This window comes from Mustelus asterias, chromosome 4 (assembly GCF_964213995.1).
Source record: "Mustelus asterias chromosome 4, sMusAst1.hap1.1, whole genome shotgun sequence".
Lineage (NCBI taxonomy): Eukaryota > Metazoa > Chordata > Chondrichthyes > Carcharhiniformes > Triakidae > Mustelus > Mustelus asterias.
The window spans coordinates 125715642-125743236 of NC_135804.1; the positions used below are offsets into that span (position 1 = coordinate 125715642).

Here is a 27595-nt window from a genome sequence, read left to right on the forward strand (position 1 = left end):
GCTGAATGCCTGTGACCGCTGAAGTGCTCCCCCACAGGAAGAGAACAGTCTTGCCTGGTGATTGTCGAGCGGTGTTCATTCATCCGTTGTCGTAGCGTCTGCATGGTTTCCCCAATGTACCATGCCTCGGGACATCCTTTCCTGCAGCGTATCAGGTAGACAACGTTGGCCGAGTTGCAAGAGTATGTACCGTGTACCTGGTGGATGGTGTTCTCACGTGAGATGATCGTGTCGATGATCCGGCATGTCTTGCAGCGGTTGCTGTGGCAGGGTTGTGTGGTGTCGTGGTCACTGTTCTCCTGAAGGCTGGGTAGTTTGCTGCGGACTGTTTGAGGTTGTGCGGTTGTTTGAAGGCAAGAAGTGGGGGTGTGGGGATGGCCTTGGCGAGATGTTCGTCTTCATCAATGACATGTTGAAGGCTCTGCAGGAGATGTCGTAGCTTCGCCACTCCGGGGAAGTACTGGACGACGAAGGATACTCTGTCCACCGTGTCCCATGTTTGTCTTCTGAGGAGGTCGGTGTGGTTTTTCGCTGTGGCGCATCGGAACTGTCGATCGATGAGTCGAGCGCCAGTGGGGGAGCACTTCGGTGGTCACGGGCGTTCAGCCTCTGATCTTCGGATAAGCGTTCTCCAAGGCGGCCTTCACGACACACGACAGCGCAGAGTTGCTGAGCAGAGACTGATAGCCAGGTTCCGCACACATGAGGACGGCCTCAACCGGGATCTTGGGTTCATGTCACACTATCTGTAACCCCCACAACTTGCCTGGACTTGCAAAATCTCACTGGCTGTCCTGTCTGGAGACAATGCACATCTCTTTAACCTGTGCTTAATGCTCCCTCCACTCACATTGTCTGTATCTTTAAGACTTGATTAGCTGTAAAGACTCGCATTCCAATCATTATTCATTATTCTGTAAATTGAGTTTGTGTCTTTATATGCCCTGCTTGCTGTTTATGAGCAGATCTCCCACTCACCTGACGAAGGAGCAGCGCTCCAAAAGCTAATGGCATTTGCTACCAAATAAACCTGTTGGACTTTAACCTAATGTTGTTAGACTCCTTACTGTGTTTATCCCAGTCCAACGCCGGCATCTCCAAATCAGCACTGATAGAAGCTGAGGCCAAACATTGTCCTAGTGTAGCTGTGTCATTAACTCATCTCCTCACTGCGCAATTCACATTTATAAACTTCAGTATATACCATGCATTATCCTCAATCACTCACAATCCTATATGTTAATAACTTTCCTCTCTAAAGTAAAGTTTATTTATTAGTCACAAGTAAGCTTACATTAACACTGCAATGAAGTTACTGTGAAATTCCCCTATTCCCATCTCTGGACGGGAAGATAACATCTCCTGCCATTAAATGGATTTATATGAATATTTTGTAGCCTACAATCCTTTACTCCAACCTGCCAACTAATCAATAACTTGGTTGTACCTAATCCTCGATACTCATTATTCATTGTGTGGCAAGCTTCACATTATTAATCATTTCGTTTCAGATGAAGCTATGCAATATGAGTGAACAACTTAGTTGACCCATTTTTATATGATTGAAATGTATTCAATTTCCATGATCAAGACAATCTGATCAGCTCTCTCTCTCTCACCACCCTCCTTTCCACTGGCCAACTGATCAAACCTCATTAAATGCTTCACCACCACCCATTCGTCCCGAGCCCTGAACTCATGTCTTTCTCTGGTCTGGTTTGAGACCCCCCTCTACTTTCCCCTCAATATTCATATAAAACCACTGCTTACCCAACCTTCCCTCCCGGCTTCCAGGTCAGCCAATTTTTAAAATCTCTTTCATGAGATGTGGCCAACATTTGTTGTCCATTCTTAATTGCCCTTGAACAGAGTGACTGGTTTGGCCATTTCAAAATCAACCACATTACCAATATTGTAAATGGTTCTCTCTTTTATCCAAGTATTGTTCCTATTGTCTTCAAATTTGCCATCTTGACCCGCTTTCAAAGTTAAAAAGTATAATTAATACCTTTACTTGTCTTTGAGATATAGCATGTTGAACAATGCGGCTGTTTGATAGTTGGTTTCCTGTAGAATTCTGGAATTGATTTTGTTGAGAAGGTGGTGGTGAACTGACTTCTTGAATCGCTGCAGTCCCTAAGATGTAAGTATACACACGGTGCTGTTCGGGAGGAAGTTTCAGGATTTTGACACACTGACAGCAAAGGAACAGTGATATATTTTCAAGTTAGGATGGTGAGTGGCTTGAAGAGGAACTTCCAGGTGGTGATGTTCCCAGATATCTGCTGCCCTTGACCTAGATGGTAGCAGTCAAGGATTTGGAAGATGTTGCCAAAGGAACTTTGGTGAGTTCCTGCAGTGTCTCTTGTTGATGGTACACACTGCTGCCACTATCAGCGGTGGAGCAAATAGATATTTGTGGAAGTGATACCAATCAAGTAGCCTACTTTGTCCTGGATGATGTTGAACTTCTTCACTGTTTTGGAGCTGCACTCATTCAGGCAAGTGGAGAGTATTCCATCCTGATTTGTGTCTTGCAGATGTTGGACAAGCTTTGGGGAGTCAGGAGGCGAGATACTCACCACAGGATTCCTGGCCACTGACATGCTGTTGTAGTAAGAGTTTTAACAACACCAGGTTAAAGTCCACATTGGACTTTAAACTGGTGTTGTTAAAACTCTTACTGTGTTCACCCCAGTCCAACGCCAGCATCTCCACATCTTGCTCTTGTAGTCACAGTATTTCATAGAATCATAGTATCCCTACAGTACAGAAGGAAACCTTTCAGCCCATCGAGTGTGCACTGACTCTGACAGAGCATCTTACCCAGGCCCACCCCCTTCCCTATCCCCACACATTTATCTCGCTAATCCCTCTATCCTACCCATTTTGGGACACTGGGCTAATTTAGTATGGCCAATCCACCTACCCTGCACATCGTTGGACAGTTATATGGCCAGTAATTCAATTTCTATCAATGGTAACCCCCAAGCTGTTGATAGTGGGGGATTCAATGATGGTAACACCATCGAATGTCATGGGCTGATGGTTAGATTCTCTCTTGTTGGAAATGGTCATTGCCTGACATTTGTAGAGCACAAATGTTACTTGCCACTTGTTAACCCAAGACTGTCCAGGTCTTGTTGTATTTGGACTGCTGCAGTATCTCAGGAGTTGTGAATGGTGCTAACATTGTGCAGTCACCAACTAACATCCAACTTTATGATGGAAGGAAAGTCATTGATGAAGTAGCTGAAGATTGTTAGGCGGGTTGAGTCTTCAGTCCCCGTTCTATCCCAATAGCTTTGCAAGTTTATCCTTCAAGTGCCCAAGTAATTATATTGTGAAATTGTTGATCATTTCTGCTTCCACCAACCTCTCGTGCAGCAAATTGCAGGTCATTACCACCTGTAGAATAAAAATGTTCTTCTTCACTTAACCAAAGTCTTAAATGTGTCATTTGTTACAATCAGCTAATGGAAATAGCTTTTTCTTGTCTATCCAAACCGGTTTTGTACACCTTTATCAAATCTCCCCATAATATCCTCTGCTGCAAGGAAAATGACCCCAGCTTTTCCAAATTAATATTGCAGCTAAAATCCCTAGAACCATTCTGGTAAATCTCCTCAAGTACATAGTGTTTTTCGCTCCAATTATTGTTTTGAGGGGAGTCACTGGACAGCTGGTTTGTGATACAGAGCGATGCCAACAGCATGCATTTAATTCCTATACCAGCTGAGGTTATTCATGAAGGTCCTGCCTTCTCAACCTTGCCACTTGCCTGAGGTGTGGTGACTCTCAGGTTAAATCATCACCAGTCAGCTCTCCCTCTCAAAGGACATAGCAGCCTATGGTCATCTGGGACTATGGCGACTTTTACCTGTTTTGAATCCGTTATCCATCACTGATGTTAAACTAGCTGGCTTGTTGTTGCTAGGACTGTCCTTTCTCTCTTTTATGAATAAGGTGTCACATTTGCCACTTTTCAGATCTTTCCTGTATGGAGGAGAGCAAGCTCTCCACTATGTGCACTCCCACTTCCTATAGTGACCATGGATATAAGCCATCCAGACCAGGTGACTTATCTACTCGAAGCATAGCCAACCTTTTCAATAAGTCCTGCCTCTGTGTTCACCCCATCCATTACCTCTATCATTTCTGCTGCTATCAATATTTTGTCAGATTCCTTCACTTTAGTAAATGTCATTACAATGTACTCCATTAAATTCTAGTGTTACCATGCATCAATAAGCACATATCAGCCTCTTTGTCCCTAATTGGAAACAATCCAACTCTCACTGTAGCTGATATTTAAGGATGACATCCGGGAGGTAGTGAGATGATATAGGTTCTATGGAGAAAATTGTTGAATACAATTATAGGAGAAAAAGTCACTGATAGGCGTAGTCTATAGGCCACCAAATAATATGATGGTGGGTCAGACAATAAGCAGAGAAATAACTGATGCCTGTAAAAATGGTACGGCAATTATCATGGGGGATTTTAATCTACACGTTGGTTGGTCAAACCAGGTCAGTCAAGGCAAGAGGAGTTCATAGAATGTCTCCGTGGTAGTTTCCTCAAACAGTATGTAATGGAACCTACAAGGGAGCATGCTGTCATAGATCTGGTCCTGCATAATGAGACAGGAATAATTAATAATCTCGCAGTTAGGGATCCTCTCGGAAGGAACAATCAGTGTGGTTGAATTTAAAATACAGATGGAGTGTGAGAAGGTAAAATCCAATACCAGTGTTTTGTGCTTAAACAAAGGAGACTACAATGGGATGAGAGGAGTTGGCTAAGGTAGAGTGGGGGCAAACACTATGTTGGGACAATTGAGGAACAGTGGAGGACTTTTAAAGCGATTTTTCACAGTGCTCAGCAAAAGTATATACCAGTGAAAAGGAAGGAATGTAGGAAAAGGGATAATCAGCCATGGATATCTAAGGAAATAAAGGAGGGTATGAAATTGAAAGAAAATGCATGCTAAGTTTCAAAGATTAGTGGGAAACTGGAAGATTGCAAATTCTTTAAAGGTCAACAGAAAGCCATGAAAAAAGCTATAAAGAAAAAGATGAGAGTAAATTAACTCAATATAAAACAGATAGCAAAAGTTTCTAAATATATATAAAACGATAACGAGTAGCTAGGGTAAACCTTAGAGGCTGAGAAGGGGGATTTAATAATAGGAAATGAGGAAATGGCTGAGGCATTGAACAGGTCTTCACAGTGGAAGACACAAATAACATGCCAAAAATTGATGACAAAGAGGCTATGGCAGGTGAGGAGCTAGAAACGATCACCACTCAGGAGGTAATTTTGGGCAAGCTAATGGGGCTAAAGGTAGACAAGTCTAACCCTGATGGAATGCATCCCAGAGTACTGAAAGAGATGGTGGGGGAAATAGCAAATGCACTCATGGTAATTTACCAAAATTCACTGGACTCTGGGCGGTTCCGGTAGCATGGAAAACAACAAACATGACACCACTGTTTAAAAAAGGAGATAGACAAAAGGCAGGTAACTATAGGGCGGTTAGCTTAACTTCTGTAGTGGGGGAAAATGCTTGAATCGATCAAGGAAGAAATAGCGGGATATCTGGATAGAAATTGTCCCATTGGGCAGACACAACATGGGTTCATGAAAGGCAGGTCATGTTTAACTGATTTACTGGAATTATTTGAGGACACTATGAGCGAGGTGGACAACGGGGAACCGATGAATGCGCTGTATCTGGATTTCCAGAAGGCATTCGACAAGCTGCCGCACAGAAGGCTGCTGCATGAGATAAAGGGCATGGCGTTACAGGTAATATATTGGCATGGATAAAGGATTGGTTAACTAACAGAAAGCAAAGAGTGGGGATAAATGGGATTTTTCTGGTTGGCGATCAGTGACTTCTGTGCCTCAGATCAGTATTGGGATTGCAAATGTTTCCAATTTACAAGATGATTTGAGGGTAGGGATCAACTAGTATGTCAAAGTTCACAGATGACACTAAAATGAGTGGGAGAGCAAAGTGCATAGAGGACGGTGAAAGTCTGCAAAAGGATTTAGATAGCTGAGTGGGCAAGGGTATGGCAGATGGAGTACAATGTTGGTAATGTGAGGTCATCCATTTTGGTAGGAACAACAGCAAAATGGACTATTATTTAAATGGTAAAAAATTGCAGCATGCTGCTGTGCAGAGGGACCTGAGTGTCCTTGTGCATAAATCACAAGTTAGTTTGCAGGTGCAGCAGTTAAATAAGGCAAATGGAATGTTGTCCTTCATTGCTAGAGGGTTGGAGTTTAAAAATAGGGAGGTTATGTTGCGGCTGCATAAGGTGCTGGTGAGGCCACACCTGGAGTACTGTGTACACTTTTGGTCCCCTTACTTGAGAAAGGATGTACTGGCACTGGAGGGAGTGCAGAGGAGATTCACTAGGTTGATTCCAGAGTTGAGAGGGTTGGCTTATGAGGAGAGACCGAGTAGACTGGGACTACACTCATTGGAATTTAGAAGAATGAAGGGAGATCTTATAGGAACATATAGAATTATGAAGGGAATAGATAAAATAGAAGCAGGGAGGTTCTTTCCACTGGAGGGTGAAACTAGAACTGGGGGCATAGCCTCAAAATAAGGGGGAGCAGATTTAGGACTGAGTTGAGGAGGAACTTCACCCAAAGGGTTGTGAATCTGTGGAATTCCCTGCCCAGTGAAGCAGTTGAGGTGACCTCACAATGTTTTTAAGGCAAGGATAAATTTTTGAACAGTGAAGGAGTTAAGGGTTATGGTGAGCAGGAGGGTAAGTGGAGCTCAGTCCATGAAAAGATCTGTGATGATCTTGTTGAATGATAGAGCAGGCTCGAGGGGCCAGATGACCTACTCCTAGTTATGTTCTTACTACAGGCTTACTTCAAAGGACGTTAAAGGACAGGGAATAGAGTTGGATTAAAGAAGTAATTTTAAGGTTGGCAGAGCATTATTATTCTGAAATATTCTTTCAGATTAGCCATTGCAGCAACGACTAATCTTTCATCCTGCTCTTCTTTCCGTAGTTACCAGTTTATTACTTTTTTTTAAATCCTCCCTTCAACTTTGGATTGCTGATATCCACATAGGAAAGACTGTAATCCAAATAATGGAGAGTATCGCCCACTTTTGAACAAAACTTTGATTTACGGATTAAATTAAAAAAAGATATTTGATAGTTACACAGTAACTTTTCAGATTAATCTCATTATGCTTTCCTGTTTAAGATCCTACTTCTAGCACGGTTGCATAGTGGTTAGCACTGCTGCCTTAGCTCCAGGGAGCTGGGTTCATTTCCAGCCTTGGGTGATTGTATTAAGTTTGCAAGTTCTTCCCATGTCTGTGTGGGTTTCCTCTGGGTGTTTCACTTTCCTCCCACAGTCCAAAGATGTGTAGGTTAGGTGGATTAGATAAGGTAAATGCATGCGGTTGTGGTGGGCCTGGGTGGGATGCTCTTTTGAAGAGTCGGTGCAGACTTGATGACTTCCTTCTGCATTGTAGGGTTTCCTTGATTTTATCTGAACTAAAACTGGGACTCAAAAAATTTATATTTACATGGAGCCTTTCACAGCTTCAGGCTATCCAATGCATTTTGCAGCTGATGGGAGTATTTTTGAAATGCTAACTGTTTAAAGCTGTAAATTAGATAGCATAATCACAACCGTAGCCTGTCCCAAAGCACACTGCAGCCAATTTGCACACAGCATGCTCCTGATAAATATCAGATAATTTTTTTCTGTCAGACTCTTATTTATCAACTACAGCTCAACCTTCAACACCATTATTCCTTCAAAACCCATCTCCAAACTCTGTGACCTGGGGCTCGGCTCCTCCCTCTGCAACTGAATCCTAGACTTCCTGACCCACAAACTCAATCAGTAAAGGTAGGCAACAACATCTCCTCCACGATCATCCTCAACACTGATGCCCCACAAGACTGCGCCCTTACTATACTCCTTTATATACCTCGGACTGTGGCCAAATTCCTCATCAACTCAATTTTCAGGTTTGCTGATGACACCACCATTCTGGTTCGGATCACAAACAATGATGAGATGGAGTATAGCAAAGAGAAAGATAATCTGGTGAACAACAATAATCTCTCCCTCAATATCAACAAAATGAAGGAGATTGTCATCGACCTCAGGAAGCATGGGAGTTGAAGTGGAAATGGTTGAGAGCTTCAAGTTTCTATGTGTCCAGATTACCTACAACCTGTCCTGGTCCTTCCAGGCCAACGCCATGGTTAAGAAAGCACACCAATGCCTCTATTTTCTCAGGAGGCTAAGAAAATTTGTCATGTCCACTACGACTCTTAACTTTTCAGATACACCATAGAAAACATTCTTTCTGGTTGTATCAAAGCCTCGGAAAAGCAGCCATGATAATCAAGAACACCCTGGGCATAATCTCTTCTACCTTCTGTCAGGAAAAAGATACAAAAGTCTGAGGACACGTACCAACCAACTCAAGAACAGCTTCTTCCCTGCTGCCATCACTTTGAATGGACCTACCTCGTATTAAGTTTCTCTACACTCTGGCTAGGATTGTAACACTGCATCCTGCACTCTCTCTCCTTTCTTTCCTTATGTACAGTATGCTTTGTATAACACGCAAGAAACAATACTTTTTACTGTATACTAAAATGTGACAATAATAAATCAATTTTTTAGTGATGCTAATCAAGGGACAAATACTGGCTAGGACAGCAGGGATGACATACCTGCTCTTCTCCAAGATACTTTAATGAGATCTTTTACATCCCCGAGAGCGCAGATATGCTCTTGCTTTGATGTTTTACCTAAATTACAGTTATTGGTGGAGCCCTGGAGAAATATTAGCTGAATATCTTTAAACTGTTATGTGAATCAGATCATTTAGACATATGAAACCTCGAGTAAATGCTAAACCAAGAAACAATTTGCCAATGTGAAAAAGAGAAAAGATTTGCAAGAAAAAAAGGGCAGAAGGTTTTTTTTAAAGTTAGGGCATCATGATCGACACAGGCTTGAAGGGCCAAAGGGCCTGTTCCTGTGCTGTACTTGTCTTTGTTCTTGTTCTTTGTTTACATAAAGCCATTCGCAACCATAGGATATCCCAAAGCACTTTACATCCAGTGAAGTACATTTGAAGTGTAGTCACTGTGGTAACGCAGGAACAGGTATGATTTTATATCCAAAAATAAATAGGCACATAGAAAATATTCAGTGCAAGGATTCAGACGTATGATGACTATTGTGCGGCGTTTGGTGTTCTACTTGTGGTTTTTCACAACCCATCGTAGCTGAGCTAACTTCCATTCAAAATGTCAAAGTGACTTATACAGAGTACTCTATAATGTGGAGATGCCGGTGTTGGACTGGGTTGGGCAGAGCAAGAAGTCTAACACCAGGTTAAAGCCTAACAGGTTTATTTGGTATCACGAGTTTTCGGAGCGCTGCTCCTTCATCAGGTGACTCACCTGATGAAGGAGCAGTGCTCCAAAAGCTCATGATACCAAATATACCTATGGGACTTTAACCTGGTGTTGTGAGACTTCTTAGAGTACTCTATAAAATGCTCTTTTCTTCCTGCCTAGCAATTTTGTATGTACACAATTTTACACACTAAGTGCAATGTACATGCAGGAGTTAATTATCTACAGTTATGCAAAGTATTTGTACAAAAATACCCCACAGAATCCCAACTACTAAGGAAAATGCCTCTCCTCAAATTCTCTTGTGTTGACATGGTGAATTTGCTCTGAATTCAGGAAGCAGTTTTTAAGATCAATTTACAATTTCTTCAAGGCAATTCCTTTCCAAAGAATTTCTTCATAATTGAAATGAAAACTTGGACAATCTATGATCCAAAACACAATTTCCTATCAGAAAGAAATTAAGTATATTTCTGAGACAAAGAGGAAATGGATGCATCAGTACAAGATATGAAATACAGAATTAAGCACTCACCTGTGTCAGAAATAAGTTGCAGATGTACAAAACCTTAAATTTTATGTAATTAATTTACATTTTATTGGCCGTTATTAAATATATTATCTATTTGATAGTTACAGTTTAGTCATACATTGGAATGGCAGTTTTAACATGAATCTGTGAATGATTCCATATAATACAATACATAAAGTTGAAAGCAATAATATTTAGTACATTAATGCCACCTAAGGTACTTTTTGGAATGTATATTTAATATTAAAAACTATGCAACATAAAATTACTACTGTACCCAGTACAAGAAATTGCAGTAATCAATTTACTGCCAATGGTTGAAGCAGTTATACAATTTGTGTGTTTTATTGTATTCACAACGTCCAGATTCAGGCACCATAAGTTTCTTATGAAAATACTCCAGTCTAGAAATCTGTCAATTTTATACTTCTTTGACTAATTGCTGAAGCACAGCTTGCCCAGGTGTCAAAATGGTATTGTTTCAACCAACCACCACCAATGTGGCTTACTCCATAAAAAAAAAACTGAAATCAAAAGATCACCTTTGGCAAAACAGACCAAAAAAAAAACAGTTCTATCCGGAATCTTAATTTTAACAGAATGCCACAATTCATTTAAGAAATCAAAATAAGACAGGAAACGGAAATAAAAAAAACAGGCTCACCAGAAAGAAAAGCACGTAAACCATTCTACAGGACTATTAAGACTAAAACATTTGTTTGTTTAGTTATCTGAATAGGGAAACAGATCTTCCAGTAACAGGGCAAACATAACACTTGCAATACATTGAGAAACTGTTAATTAAGTTAAGACTTGCTACAAGTATAATAATACATTCATACATAAATTTCCTGTACTTCTTAACTGTAATAAATAAAATATAAAATGGAAGATATATATTTGGAAAGATTATTTTAGAATTGCACCATAAATGAAATTCCTAGGAGAAAAAAGATATTGCTACTTCACAACAAAATGACTCGCCCTTCCTTTCTTCACAAACCAACTGAGCTGGTTGAAAGTGAAAATTTTAAAAACTCATTTCTTCCAGAAGCACATCATTAAAAACCAAATGGCGCCGTCTCTGATGCTAAAGTAGTGGAATGTAATACTGACATTCTATAAGACGGCATATAATGTGGTCATTTAGGTACTCTGCAGCATTTTGGAAATCATGCTTAGCAAAATGATAAATCATGTTCTAAAATTGTTTTGAGATTCACAATAACTTGGAGGATGTATTTTAAAGGCTATGTTCTTTCCTCTATTTCTATCAAAGGAAAAACTAAGAAATTTATTACATTTTAGTTTATTGTTTTCTTTTGGATATTGTATTCTTGGGAAAATAAACTGTACAGTTTGAACCAAACAGTGAAACATTTATAACGAACTGCAACTTTTATATTGCACTGTTACAATCAGAGACATTATTAAAATTTGTGCTTTGCTACAAAGTGTCGCAGTTTTCTGCAAACACATTAGCACTAAATTACCTTCATGGATTGCCAGGAAACAAAAAAAATTTAAATGCACTGTCACCTCGAAGAATACAGGTGATGCAATTTGTAGGACCTTTTTTTCCAAACTAACTGCACAGTACAAACTATATCTTTTCCAAACTTATGTTCAATACACATTTAATTACCCTGCAACCAGCAGTGGTTAAGTTTTTCTTTTTTGTAATGAAACCATATGCACTAGAAACTTTCACTAAGTTCATAGCTCATCTGAAGTCATGACCACTAACAAAGCTCTGCTCTAGATCATAAAAATCATTGCTATCTCAATATGATCCCTACTATTGTTTAAAATTGGCTTGTGTCTACTGCACCTCTTTCAGCTCTTTCAGAAGGGCTCCTTTTGCAATGCCTAAACTTCTACTGGCTGGATAGCACTGGCTTGAGGGTCTAAAATACTAAGGCAATCCTAGCTGTCTGGAGAGCAGCTGTTTTGGGAATTAGAAGCCTCAGATGACCCCTTATGAGAATTGTGGCTTTGCATGTGTACAGGGTTCTGCTACCACTGCCTCACATTCTGTCAGCAGCAAGGATGGAAATGTATGTTCTCAGCATACAATCATTTCCAACTATCAGTTTAATTTGGACGATAAACCGAGAAAAAAGCCAGAGTCTTTATCGTAGATGATACAAACATAGCCATTAATGTGTTTTCCAATCTCTACTTAATTACAAAGTACTGAATAATGAAAGCAAACAAAATGGAAACTACAGCAAAGCCCACGACAATCAGGGCAGCAAACTGCTCATCAGTTAGTGTTTCCTTGTTGACCTTTGTGAGCTCTACGGTAGTTTCAGAACTACTTGAGGCGGATTCTTGTCTCTGAGATGAGAATGGCACAGTGGGACTGTAAGGTCCATAGAGTTCTTGCATTCCAACGGCATCTTGATACTGACGGCCAGCACAGACCTTGAACCTATATTCACAGTTTGTCTGAAAGTTTGTGAAATGAAATGATGTCGCTGGACCCTTGTACACCTAGATTTAAACACAGAAAACAATACAATTAATTCATTTCTTCTGAAATGAAACATCTTATACAGCTCTTTAGGTTAATGTATTTGCTTGCATGTTTGCGCAGTTGGTAGAACTTACTTAAAAGGTTATAAATTCAAGTTCCACTTGGGACCCGAGAACAAAAATCTAGGCTGGCACTCCAGCGCAGTATTGAAAGACTGCTGCACTGTCTTTTGGATGAGATGTTAAACCGAGGTCTCAATGCCCCTTCAGGTGGACATAACGGCGTTGTGGGATCTTATTCAAGGCGGAGATTGGGAAATTGGACCGATGTCCTGCCATTGCCAATATTTAACTCCCGACCAATGTCACATAAAATACAACATATCATTGAGACACTGATGCTTGAGAGCTGTGTGCAAATTAATTTGCATTTAACTTTTTTTTGTTTCCTGGCAATTAATTCACTGTGCCTGTTTTGCCATTTAATTTTTGATCTGTTGGTATGCTCAACAGTCTATTAATTCACAAAAAACATTCTTTTGTCATTAAGTCATTAAGTGCCTGCAGTTTCATTTCATTGCTAATTCCTACTGCTGTACTAATTTATTTATCTACGGTGTTCCGTCCAACTAATGATAGCGTAATGTTCATCTGTAACCTATAGTCTAAGCAGTACGAGGTTCAAGATGTTTTATGTTGGCTCTGTTTTTATACTGTGGTTTTGTGAAAAAAGCTCTTTGCTGTTTCTCCCAATTTAAAAAAAACATGCTATTGCAGTAATAGCTTCTGTTGTCCTTTGTTTTAAGCTGCATTTTCTATATGCAATATCGTAAGGAATCAGGTAGCATATATTTGTAAACTTAGAGTGTCTAAAAGAAGGTTACGCACTTCAATGTTAGAGAAAATTAAATACACTGTGGTTGCCAAAGTAAAATCCCAAAGGAAAAATAATATTGTAATTACTAATCGAGACTTCAGGCAAATGAAACAGCTAATGTGCCTGAACAGAATTTCTAGTCTGAAATACATTGTGACCACTGAAATATATACATTTATTAAAATAATTATCCTTCCAAGAAACAATAATGGCCAAACTGAGCACCAAATGACTGCTAGTAGCTAATCAGCTTTGAGATACAATTAGCGAGTCTGCAACTTCATTACTGATGTCAGTAAGTGAACGGGGATGGATTCTTCATTGAAATTATTTGAATGTTTAAATATATAGTTTTCATTGCGTCCAGAGGTTAATGGGACACCATGCTTCACTGGCAAGATCAAGCTAAAATCTCAGGCAATCTTTAGTAGCGAGAATGTTTTTGTTTGAATCTTTGCCTTTGCTTCTGTTTCTTAAACCCAAGTTAGTGTGCCATAGCTTTGGAACTCAAATTTTTTAACAATGCCATTTGAGTTCTCGGAGCTGAGCAAGAGTATCTCTAACATTGAGTTTTACCTGAAGTTTGCCTACCTCTTGTGGCATTTTATAAGTGTCAACATCTAGTGAAGGTTTAAAATGCAACACATTCCTCTTCCCCATTCTAGTAGTTTAGATGCATAATATGCATCCTACAGCAGTATTTAAAGAATGGGTACCTTCTCCAGTATACTGGCCATTTTGCCACCTTCAAAAAAACTCATTACTCACATGCAAGATGGAAAAAGAAAAGGGAAACATTTATATATCCAACAGAACAAATTAATTAACTCTCTAAAGTTTGAAACTACAGCAAAAGATGATAGGTTATTGGAGTAGGCGGGATGCAGATTTGAGGTTACAATCAGATCAACCACGATCTTATTACATGGTGGAGTAGGCTCGAGAGGCTGCTTCTAGTTCGTATGTTCCTTCATGTCAATTTACTGTTTTATTTTCAGGTCTTTCATGTGGTTGGGACCTGAATTTATTTATATATTTATTCATAGCTTACGCATTTCATTTTATTTAGCTCCTTTTGATAAATAGGAAATTTCAACTCAAATTCAGGACTGACAAGAGATATTTCAACTGTGACAGGAAAAATGATAGAAGTGTTAAGTATTCCCTCTGCAAGACGTATTGGTATATTCATGACTTATATATGAAAATGTAATGTTACCTGCTCAGTATCTCTCCCGATAATAATCTGAAGCATGTAAACAATTGCATCCCCTTTCATTGGCTGTAGTGCTTCCCACGTAATTTCACAAACGCTTTCTTCCAAAATTTGTACTCTGGGAGCTGAAAAGGATAAAAAAAAACTTTTAAAACATAAAACTAAATGCAAAGCAGAAAATCCAAAGCCCAATAAAGTATTTTGTTGACGCTCACTCACTTATATATACAAACTTAGTAAATACCCAGTTAGCTTTTGAGTATTTATTCCCCTAGTTGTAATTCCCACAATATGCAAGGTATCTTCAATGCCATTTTTGTCACTGAACTGATATATTAATTTGAATTCTATAATCCAAGATTAATTTGACCAGCTCTTTCTCATTATTTCAATTCATTCAACTTATTGTATTTATTAAAAGATTTGTTCAAATCAACAAGGGGAAATTACTGAAGAATGGCGCATTTATGTGGAATGGACCAGGGGAAATCATAGATAGTAATTATCCAGACAAATCTCTCTCTTAAATTCTTCCATGATTTTCACAGTAACTTAATTGCAGTGTTAATGTAAGCCTACTTGTGACACTATTAAATACACCTTAAACTATACTAAGCTATACCTTTAGTATACAGAGGACAACCGAAGGGAGAAGAAAACTATTTCACCAGAGCGCCTTTGTTCAAACTTCAATTAAAATTCATCAGGCCAACTGTTTAGATGCCATTTGAGGGAAAGTGATACACAGCATCACCATCATAATATTTTTTCATCTAATACAACTTAGTGACAACGCAGTATAATAAAAATCTTGAAGTCAGCATAACATTCTTCTGCTACATTCACTGACAATTTCTAGTTTCACAAAACACAAGTAAATGTTTAACTAGTGATAAATTGAGTGTCGTACAGAAATTCTCATTTGTTCCTCAATGGAGAAACATAGCCTTTTTGTCACTTGGTCTATTAGTTTCATGTAAGATTAGGGGCAACACAAATGCATCTGAGAATATTTAACATGAACACATCATGTTTTCCATGACGGACATAATATTACATAGACCACAATGGTAATTTCCTCTGTAAAACTTCAGCCTGCTATTAGTTCATGTTATTGCCATAGAGGGAGAAGCCATTAAGTTTTTTTTTTGCTTTCTTTCCCTGTCCTTAAATTAAATAATGATTCATTGTGACGTATTTTCAAGAGTAATCTTACAGGAAAGCCTTTAACACGTCCTTTTTTCATTCCAAGGTGATAGAAAACTATGTGAATAAAACCTTGGCATTAGATGAATTCAAGGGGTTGCTACCATCTCACAATGTAACCAATGTAATTTCATATTGTCTGAGTCTGTGCTGCAAAATCTAACACCTAATCGATAAAATAGGCTTTCACAGATCTCTACCTTTAAGTGGAGGAGGAGGAGATTTGGTTGTGGTGAAAGTGTAAACTTCAGAAAATGGTCCTTCCCCAGCATCATTGTATGCTTGAATTCTAAAGTTGTAAACTGAGGACTCAGTCAGTCTCTGGACTTTATAGGTGTGACAAGGCCCGTTATAGATAGAAATGAACCTGAAAAATATGCAGATGGTAACATTATATGAAAGCAGTTGCAAAAGTCAATCTAAAATACTAATCTTAAAAGTAAATTGCATCACTTTACCACCACCAAATTAAAAAAGCTAGCATGTATGTAACAAAGTTTTCATGCTACACACCAATGAAAAGGTCATTTGAGTATACAATGGAAATGTGTTTTATGTATGGACAAGCCTCAAGCATGTGAAATACACTGCTACATAAATTAAAGCCTTATTTATAAATAACTCAGATTAATAGGTGGCATAGTTTGCTCCAGGAATCTCAATAGAGACGCGAGGTGGCAGTGTCACAATATAGTGAACCAAAAGATTCAGAATGAGTGGTGCTTAGGTTGATTAAACTGGATTCTATGAACTGTCAGTAACAGTGTGAAGTTGGTTGTCTGGTTCCAGATATCATCACTGGTTCCCATCCCCTCTACAGGAATGCTTTCAGTTGAAGGGCTGTTAAGGTTGGCAGACCTCTTAAGCTCTTTTGATTAAGTTAATTTAAATCCTGACATCGATATAACTAGGTTATTTTGAAATACTGAGTTTCAATCGCAATCTATAAAACTGGAATAAATGGCCTGGCATTCAGTGCATGGGCCAATTTTTCTATACTGGTTATAATAAATAAAAATAGAGTTTGAGTGAAGCCAGACTTACCTTCCAAATTTGTCCTCCATCTGCAAGGTATATTGCGTTGAACCCGTGGTTAAAGCTTTGTTGGGCCCATCCCCCCACTTAAGCTTAAGGCTCTGAAAGCTGAAAACTGCACACTCTAGGTGAGGCGGCTCAGGAGGTAGTGGTTTTGTTTTGGCTTTAATGGAATGACTGAAAGGGCCTGCTCCAATACTGTTGACAGCCTGTACTCGTATCCTAAAAATGCAAAGAGGCACATCAAACGCTGATATTGTAATTTCAAAATGACTTTCAATTTTACATTTGTTCACAGAATGTATTGGAGAATATGTTCAACTCAGCCTAACCAAATACCTGTATGATGTATCTGGTTGCAGATCCTCAATGATGGCACTTGTAACTTTGCTGACTGCTGCTATTTGTTTATCTCCGTGTTCTATGTTGTAACCAATTACTTCAGATCCATGGCAGCACGGTTCCTCCCACTGAATAGCAAGGCACGTTGATGGTGAAGGAAGAATAATTTCAAGCTGATCTTCATCAATCACTTGCAGTACATTAACTGCAGCTGGCACCGAGGCAGGCGTCATACATATGGCAGTATTGCTGTAGTACCCGGAACCTGCAGAATTCACAGCCTGAATGGAGTAAGAAACAAGACCACATCACTCATTTCAACAATGCAATAATGGAATATAAGAACTGGTAAAGTAGTGGTCACATAAATGCAAAACAAGAAATGCAGTCCACGCTTGCAATTCCTACAGAAAGTTCCTGCAGATATTTTTCATACCTGAACCCTACAGTAGTATGCTGTCGCTGGTGTCAAGGCTTTCACTTCATAACTAAGGGAAGGACCACAGTAAATAACCTGCATACAACCTTCCATGCCTCCAAATTCTAGTCTGAACTCTGTGACTTCAGAACCATTAGATGAAGGGCACTGAGGAGAAAAAACACAAATAGCTGCTCAGCATAATGTTACTCTACAAAGTAATTTTAGATGCTAACATGAAACATCATTTATTGAAAACACTCTTCAAATTAAACTTGCAACTTTTCTAACTAGTCCAAAATTCATGAAAACTGACACCATTCCCACAATGTGCAAACCCAGCAAATTCTTCAAAATATATGGGGGAGAAAGTATTTACAAACCCAAGAATCAGAGTGGCATAAAATCAAAAAGTTTGGCAGGTCTTCTACAACCCACTGACCATCTTTTAACCCCCTTAATTTGTTAACTAATTTTCACATCAGTAACGATATGCATTGTTAACATGCATTACCTTTCTGGCAAGAACTGGCCCAATGCATCATACATAATGGATTCAGTTGGCTTTATTAAGACACATTGAAGATATTCCAAGAGTATTGTTATAATCAGGTGAGGAGCGACTGAATGGTTCACCTATTTTCCCTATCCTCATTTGATCACAATAGGTTTTGTGTTGAGAAAGGATTTTTGAAATCAGCGACTTATTAACTATTTACACGCTGTGATCATAAAATAACTAATCGGGCAGGTTTTCTTGAGTTTAACAAATAAAGAAATGAGCTTTATTATACATAAACCGATCCAAGTAATATAATACGCTCCAAGTTTAATGCACACACTCAAAGCTCACATATGGATATCAATAGATTTCAGGGGGGGAGAATAGATTGGTCAGTTTAGAGTCCAGAGAAATAAGAGTCTAATGTGCAGTTTAGATTCACTTGTACAATTTTATTAAGATTGCTAAATTCAGTAAGTATTGAAAAAGCTTACCTCCCAACTCACTTGAACACATGTGGCTGTCTTGCATGTGGCTATAGGTATGTTGCATTGGTCAGGGGGTGCAGCCACTGTAGAGATGTCAGTCCTCTCAGAACGAGGACCATACTACAGAACAAATCAAGTGGTGATTAATTAAAGGCAACACCAATATCATAGATTCTATAATCTCAATTCTATAATTGCTGAACCTGTCAAATAGGAAAATATGATTGGATAAGTCATAGAATAGAATCCCTACAGTGCAGGAAGAGGCCATAGCCCATCGAATTTGCACTGACCACAATCCCACCCAGGCCCTATTCCCGTAACCTCTCATATTTACCCTGCTAATCCTCTGACACCAGGGTCAACTTAGCATGGCCAATCAACCTAACCGGCACATCTTTGGACTGTGGGAGGAAACTGGAGCACCCGGAGGAAACCCACACAGACACGGGGAGAATGTGCAAACTCCACACAGTCACCTGAGACCGGAAACGAACCCGGGTCCCTGGCACTGTGAGGCAGCAGTGCTAACCACTGTGCCGCCCCATTTTCTTGGAACTTGTGATGCAAAAGGAATAATTTTCCCTTTTTTGAAGAAGTCATGGCAGATATTTTGTCGTACCCCATCCCACTTAAATCTGGGCTTGGTACTTCCAAGGCTAGGGAGATAGTTTTGACCTCAGCTCACCCCCTGGTGGTTTCTTGGTGAACCAACAGGGTCTCTTTTCATGTACCCTGGCTTACCATTCTGGAAGAAAGTAGGACTCTTACTGGTTCACTTTCCAGGTTTTTTTAAAAAAAAGTTGTGAATTGATCTAAACCATCTTTCTACTCCATTTCTCCAGAGCTTCTGTTCCATCCGTCTCCTTTGAATTTCTTCCCTATTAATAGTAGTTACTGGATCTAAATTTGTTTCGGTTTAAGAGGTTTATGGGATAAATCATAGTCGCCTCGCTGATTTTGGAAACCCTTTGTTCCTCTATGTGAATTTAGAGACTATACGCGAGACAGTCTTTAATTTCCTGTCGCAGTCCGATTTCTCCTAGCCATTCATTGGTACGGTCACTTTTTAAAGCTCAGATCCACCTGTCATATGCTAACTATTTATTTCTCTCAAACTCCAGGAAGGTCTCTGAGTTATTAACAGGAGTTTTGGAATTGTGGGCACTGAGAATAGCAGCCCATATCTGATTGTAACTGGCAGAAATTTTAGCAGGGAATAATCCTCATGGACCTTTCCTACTAGCTGACCTTGTATCAGGTATGTTCAAAACTCTGCTGGCCATTGTAATTGAGCTGCCAGTTTTCCAAAGGCTATGACGTTTCCAGACACAGATTTAAAGTAATTAGCAAAAGCAGCAAAATGGATGAGAAAAAAAAAAACTGTTTTCATGCAGAGAGTGGTTCAGGTCTGGATTGCACTGCTGGAGCGTGTGGAGGAGGCAGGTTCAATTAAAACATTCAAAAGGGAATTAGACTATTACTGAAAAGGAAGAATGTTCAGAGTTACAAGAAGAAGGTGAGAGAATGGCACAAAGTGAATTGCTCTATCAGAGAGCCAGTGCAGACACAAGGGACTGAATGGCCTCCTCCTACGCTGTAAAAATTCTGCAATTCACATTCTCTTCCTCAAAGTTGGGGATACAATGGGAATACATTAGAATATCAAAATAAGATATGAAAGTTCATAATACATTGGGACATGACAGAATGGTTTGTTGAACATTTCTTTGAAGGCACAATAGAATCAAATTTATTAATATCATGCTATTGTAACGTACATGCCCTCTGATGCAAAATTAACTAAAGGCTCCTGACAATTATAAATTCAACGAAAGGAAGGAATATACGCATCATTTATCGGTTCTTATTTTTATAACTTTTTGCACATTTTATTCAAAAGTTATAGATGTGGGCGTACTAAAATATTAATTCAGATCCTACTTTAAATTAAATATAAAGGTAACCAAAGCAAGGCTTTTGAGAACAGCACTTAACTTCAATTTTCAAAATCATATTAAAATATAATACTCTAAAATATTTGGTGATTTTGCACAATATCCATTGTTAAATTGAAAATCATCCCAGTTATGTTAAAAAAAATATCTTGGTTGTCTCAACTTGCTTCTTACCCCAACTTTGTTTGCAGCTTTTATCCAAAAACTGTACATTTTTCCCGGCAAAAGACTGCCTACTGTACACTCAAGCTCTGGACCCTTGTAGACAAGTCTTCGGTCATCCAATCCTGGCTCTCCAATCTCCACAGAATATTCTGTGACTGTGGAGCCACCATCTACAACAGGTGGTGCTGCACAGGAATGATAAACATGAAAGAAATGATTAGGCTAAGATGTGCATGACGTGTCGGCAAAACCGCATCACATATACAGGAAAGTTCTTACCCCATCGGAGTGCCATTTCTCTAGCTTTAGCTTTGCCAGAGAGACGAAGGGGTTGACAAGGTCCAGGAGTAATAGCTGCAGTCTGTATAGCCAAAATTTCAGATACCTGTTTATGGAAAAAAAGACCAATGATTAATGCATTATTTTCCTTGTATTATCCAGCTACAATTTCAAACTATGAATAAATTTTGCAAGTTTCCTTAACATTCCAGATATAGTATTTTTTTTAAACCAGAAATTTGATGGTGAAGGTTTGATGTGAAACTTTGCAGTTCTATTTATATCTTGAGCTGTGCAGCTTTGCACTGGTATAAAACTGACGTTGCAGGAAATATAAGCAGATTCCAACATAAATACTACCATTGGTCGGCAAGCAGCAGTGATTCATAGCTGATTGTTCATCATCAAACTACCTCTTATGCTTTGTTCATAGGCCAGGGTCTTCAGAGTTCTTATATAAGGGGAAAGCCCAGAAGGAATTATTTGGTTTTTTGTTTATAAAAGGTATGCCTAAGAATACTGTCTCAATCAAAAAAATGCTGATTTCTTGACTACATACAAAGTTGTACCTGCCTCAACAACCTGCCCTATATATCACTGCAGGGAGCACCCCAACTTTCAGAATGATTTCATTGGAATTTGGGGTCCCAACTTTCATCTAGCTTGGAAACTAATCTAGAGGTATCCCACCCCATAATTTCAAAATTTCTCCATGGTGCAATGGTCTGTGTGGAGGCTGGCAGGAAAGCTGGTTCAACCCTGCATCTAGGAAAGTCAGAGCACATGCAAATACAGTGAAGCCTCAAAAGTTGTTATATGCAAAACTGACAAAAAATGGATTCTAAGGGTGGGAGGGGGAATTTACGCACATTATTAAACTGCAGTTCTTTAATTTCCCATTGGTGGGTGGCCATCAATAAAGTTAATTTACTATCTCCCAAAGAACCTAATTTTACTGTCCGTAGATGAATCATATTGAACTTGAAACATTAATGTGTCTCATTCCACAGAGCTGCCAGACCTGCTGAGCTTTTCCAACCATTTCTGCTGTATTTTACTGCAGGCAGATTCAACCTACAAGAAGCATTTTGATGAGCAGTAGAAATGCCATAGATTAAGTGCTTGAAAGTGGGATTAGCATAGTTAGTGCTTGATGACTGGCGCAGACATGATGGGCCGAAGAACCTCTTTGCGTTCTGTATGATTATGACTCCATTTTAACTGCACCATACTTTTTTTTTATCATTTAGGACTAAAGATCTCTAACAGTTGCGGTTTGGTGACCAAGCTATTTATTCAAAGAATGGATGATAGGTCTTCCTTTCCATTGAGTGTTTTCTCATAGAATCCCTATGGTGCAGAAGAGACCATTCAGCCCATCCAGTCTGTGAGGCAGCAGTGTTAACCACTGTGCCACCTTGCTGCTCTTTACTTGTGACAAGTACCTGAATTGAATTTCACGGCACTTCTTGAATCTACAAAAGGCCGCAGGCAGCCTTCTCGAGAGGTAAACTCAAACAATATGCACGTAGCATGTGCTCTCTATGATCTGAACATACTTGATGTGCACAAATCAGAATCCCTACTGTGCAAGAGGCCGTCATTTGGTCCATTGAGTCTGTACCGACTCTTTGAGATAGCATCTTACCCAGGCCCTATCTCTGTAACCTCATATTTGCCCCACTAACCCCTCCTACACATCTTGGGACACTAAGGGGCAATTTAGCATGGCCAATCCACCTAACCTGCACACCTTTGGACTGTGGGAGGAAGCTGAAGCATCCAGAGGAAACCCACACAGACATGGGGAGAAGGTGCAAACTCCACATAATCACCCAAGGTGGGAAATGAACACAGGTTCCAGGCGCTGGGAGGCAGCAGTGCTAACCAGTGTGCCACCGTGCTGTCCTAAATAGGTAACTGAGATTGAAATCTCTTGCCTTGATAAATTCAAAGAGTCAGCAAAATGTTTCAATACGCACACTACTGAATGACTGGTTTTACCTGACTTTGTCCTCCATTACTAATGCAGTAAACTCTCATTCTATACCATGTACCAGGATTTAGATGATCACAGACATGCTCCTTGACTGGTCCATTGTACACCATGTCCCACTTATTCTCTGAAAAACACAAATTAACCTTCATGTTACTCAAATGACTGATCATTTGGAAATTAGAACAGAACATTCAAGAGACGCCACCACTTGTTAAGCTACCTCAGTCAATACTGGTCTTCCTGCAAGAGTGACTGCTGCAAGAAGTCTCACAGCACTGTTTGTCCGATGGCAGCAGCTGCCTCACTCACACATATGCTCACAGCTCCACTCCTCAGCAATTTCTGCCATGCTAGGACAGCATGGATGCAAGCAATCGCTTGCTCAGGATGTTGAAAAGACCGAATATGCATGATGTTTAATAAACTGTCCGTGCACTTCGTAAACCTGTTTGCTCTAGAATCATGCTTGAGCCAGTGACAAGCATCGATGATGTGCAAGAATCTTGAGTAAAATATCCACACATTGTTCAACATTAAGTCATTGAGATCATGATTCCAAATTTATGCTGGTTAGGAAGGCATATGGTACCCATTTTCTTTTGCAGTGAGGTCAATAATTGGGGGGCTATGAATTTAAAGTAATTGGCAGAAGGATTGGAGGGAATTGAGAAGTGTCTCTACCCAGAGAGTGGTGGGTGTCTGGAATTCACTGCCTGAAAAGCTGATAAGAGGCAGGTGCCCTGATCAAATATACATTTGAAGTGCTGTTAGATATGGACCTCAGTGCTTGTCACTGAGCTGGAAAGTGGGATAAATCTGGAGAGTTCTTTTTTGGCTGGCACAGACATAATGGGTCAATTGGTCTCATTCTGTGCAGTAAATAAGACCATAAGACCATAAGACATAGGAGCGGAAGTAAGGCCATTCGGCCCATCGAGTCCACTCCACCATTCAATCATGGTTGATTTCAACTCCATTTACCCGCTCTCTCCCCATAGCCCTTAATTCCTCGAGAAATCAAGAATTTATCAATTTCTGTCTTGAAGACGCTCAACGTCTCGGCCTCCACAGCCCTCTGTGGCAATGAATTCCACAGACCCACCACTCTCTGGCTGAAGAAATTTCTCCTCATCTCTGTTCTAAAGTGACTCCCTTTTATTCTAAGGCTGTGCCCCCGCGTCCTAGTCTCCCCTGTTAATGGAAACAACTTCTCTACGTCCATCCTATCTAAGCCGTTTATTATCTTGTAAGTTTCTATCAGATCTCCCCTCAACCTCCTAAACTCCAATGAATATAATCCCACGATCCTCAGACGTTCATCGTATGTCAGGCCTACCATTCCTGGGATCATCCGTGTGAATCTCCGCTGGACCCGCTCCAGTGCCAGTATGTCCTTCCTGAGGTGTGGGGCCCAAAATTGCTCACAGTACTCCAAATGGGGCCTAACCAGTGCTTTATAAAGCCTCAGAAGTACATCCCTGCTTTTGTATTCCAAGCCTCTTGAGATAAATGACAACATTACATTTGCTTTCTTAATTACGGACTCAACCTGCAAGTTTACCTTTAGAGAATCCTGGACTAGGACTCCCAAGTCCCTTTGCACTTTAGCATTATGAATTTTGTCACCGTTTAGAAAATAGTCCATGCCTCTATTCTTTTTTCCAAAGTGTACGACCTCGCACTTGCCCACGTTGAATTTCATCAGCCACTTCTTGGACCACTCTCCTAAACTGTCTAAATCTTTCTGCAGCCTCCCCACCTCCTCAATACTACCTGCCCCTCCACCTATCTTTGTATCATCGGCAAACTTGGCCAGAATGCCCCCAGTCCCGTCATCTAGATCGTTAATATATAAAGAGAACAGCTGTGGCCCCAACACTGAACCCTGCGGGACACCACTTGTCACCGGTTGCCATTCTGAGAAAGAACCTTTTATCCCAACTCTCTGCCTTCTGTCGGACAGCCAATCGTCAATCCATGTTAGTACCTTGCCTCGAATACCATGGGCCCTTATTTTACTCAGCAGTCTCCCGTGAGGCACCTTGTCAAAGGCCTTTTGGAAGTCAAGATAGATAACATCCATTGGCTCTCCTTGGTCTAACCTATTTGTTATCTCTTCAAAAGAACTCTAACAGGTTTGTCAGGCACGACCTCCCCTTACTAAATCCATGCTGACTTGTCCTCATCCGACCCTGCACTTCCAAGAATTTAGAAATCTCATCCTTAACGATGGATTCTAGAATTTTGCCAACAACTGAGGTTAGGCTAATTGGCCTATAATTTTCCATCTTTTTTCTTGTTCCCTTCTTGAACAGTGGGGTTACAACAGCGATTTTCCAATCCTCTGGGACTTTCCCTGACTCCAGTGACTTTTGAAAGATCATAACTAACGCCTCCACTATTTCTTCAGCTATCTCCTTTAGAACTCTAGGATGTAGCCCATCTGGGCCCGGAGATTTATCAATTTTCAGACCTTTAAATGTTTATGATTTTGTGAATAATCCAAGAGTAAGGGAGCTTTTCCATTGCCTGGCCAATATTTATTCTTCAACCAACAGTATTATAAATATTAACTGGCCACTTCTCACATTGCTCTTTGTGGGACCTTACTGCGATAAATTGGCTGTTTGTTTGCTTACGAAACAGAGAAGACACAAAGTAATTCATTTGTTGTTTCGTACTTCGGAATCTCCTGAAGATGTGAAAGGAGATATACGTGTCCTATTTTTCAAACTGAATGATCTAAGATGTGTTAATTAGTCTTCAAACATTATATATCCAAAGCTTTGACAAAGGGTCGTCTGAACTCGCAACGTCAGCTCTTTTGTCTCCTTACAGATGCTGCCAGACCTGCTGAGATTTTCCAGCATTTTCTCTTTTGATTACATATTCAAATGTGAGCAAGACAAAAATAAAACAACCCTAGGGGCATCATGACAATTTGTCAAAGGACAAACAAATGCAAAGATGTTTCTAATTACATAAAATTGTTTTGGAAATGAAAACAAATTTATAGCCAATGCCACACTTTGCTGATTTTCATGAATTAAAACTTTTTCTTCATAAATTTGCCAGAACTTTTATTAGGCAGAGTCATTTTATATGTTAACATACATTTTTTAACCATCATATATATTTACTAATACTGTTTGTGTTCCAGGATCCAGAATTATACACATACAATTAAACACATTAAGTTCTTATAGCTTTTTCACACCATCTTGAAATCAAAACCTTCGGTTTCCTTTCCTTAGCTGGGAAAATGAACACGGAAACTAGAGCTACGGTATTGAAGCGGAAAACAAAAACAGCTGGATTTCAACGGACATGAGCACCAAACACAAATTTAATAAGAGTCAAACATGACTGCTAATCACCACCATTATACATCTCACCAATCCAGAACCAACTGAATAGGAATGCTTTGCACTGCATGAAAAATTTGGCAGACAAACATATGAGAAGATGAAGAGTAGAAAATTTTAAAAATACTTACCATTCAATCCTTCTGATAGCTCAAGTACATACTTGGTAATCTCTGACCCTCCATTATCTTTTGGAGGCTCTGCAAAGAAAAAAAGACAAAAAGGGTTGTATATCTTTTACTCAACCAAAATATTATCAAAGATAACAATGTAACTTTCTTATCGCATTATTGACACATTAGACATTATTAATCAGTGGTTTTGAAGCTTGTTCTTCGACAAGACACTTTGTTGGATGAATTTTATAAAGCACACAAACATATCTTGAGACATGGGACTTGGCAAGCTCTAATTTAATATAATGCATTCAGCTGCATTTTAGTTTCATTGAGGCCAACGTCATCAGTTAGAATCTCTGACAATAAACCTTGAGAAAATAGTTACTTCCTCAGAACAGCAGATGGCACAGTGGTTAAATGTTAATTTGTTTAAGTGATTTTGGTTCAGAGCTTAATGCCAGTTAGGACACCAGAATATTCCTCTGCTCGTCAAATAAATGCCAAGATTTATTTTAATACATCCAAGGACAGTACAGTGGTTAGCACTGCTGCCTCAGTGCCAGGGACCCAGGCTCAATTCCGGCCTTGGGTGACTGTGTGCAGTTTGCAAGTTCTCTCTGTCTCTGCGTGAGTTTCCCTTGAGTGCTCCAGTTTCCTCCCACCATCCAAAGATGTTCAGGTTAGGTGGATTGGCCATGCTAACTTGCCCCTAGTGTCCCAAGATGTGTAGGTTAGATGGATTAGCCATGGTAAATGTGTGGGTTTACGGGGATAGGGTGGGGGAGAGATACTGTCAGAGTTGGCGCAGATTCAATGGGCTAAATGGTCTCTTTCTGCACTGTAGGGAATACTATGATTAAGTAACTCAAGTCATACATGTCACAAGAATTTATAATTCTGATGGGTACAACAAACAAATCATTTTAGCTTCTTGCTTTAACCAAGATCATTTATTTAATTAATAACTAACTATCATATCTGCTACATTCCTTTCGTGATTACAGGTATTTTGAATATGTTTTGAGCAAGTACTAATTGCATTTCCTTTTAAAGCTTTTCCAAGACTAACTGGCACAGCTCTAACTGAAATATCATTGGTATACACGTCGCCATTTGTATGGATTTGGCATTAAATTACAAAACATCAAGGATTGATTTGCCCTAAACCTCTTAGGAGCAGTT

At 39.6% G+C, this 27595-nt stretch overlaps 1 protein-coding gene across 3 annotated transcripts in view; it reads right to left on the minus strand.

Moving 5' to 3' along the window:
- Positions 1-10003: 10003 nt before the first annotated feature.
- The window catches only part of LOC144492979 (fibronectin type-III domain-containing protein 3A-like), a 144164-nt gene continuing 126572 nt past the window's right edge, over positions 10004-27595 (minus strand). For all 3 annotated transcript variants that reach the window (XM_078211716.1, XM_078211717.1, XM_078211718.1), the window contains 11 exons: positions 26426-26494; positions 22935-23053; positions 20931-21036; positions 20661-20836; positions 18535-18648; positions 17557-17706; positions 17118-17401; positions 16788-17000; positions 15944-16110; positions 14541-14662; positions 10004-12462 (listed from right to left, as the gene is read on the minus strand). In XM_078211716.1, coding sequence (XP_078067842.1) covers positions 12145-12462; positions 14541-14662; positions 15944-16110; positions 16788-17000; positions 17118-17401; positions 17557-17706; positions 18535-18648; positions 20661-20836; positions 20931-21036; positions 22935-23053; positions 26426-26494 — 1838 coding nt within the window. In that variant the 3' untranslated portion in view covers positions 10004-12144. The remainder of the gene's footprint in view (positions 12463-14540; positions 14663-15943; positions 16111-16787; positions 17001-17117; positions 17402-17556; positions 17707-18534; positions 18649-20660; positions 20837-20930; positions 21037-22934; positions 23054-26425; positions 26495-27595) is intronic.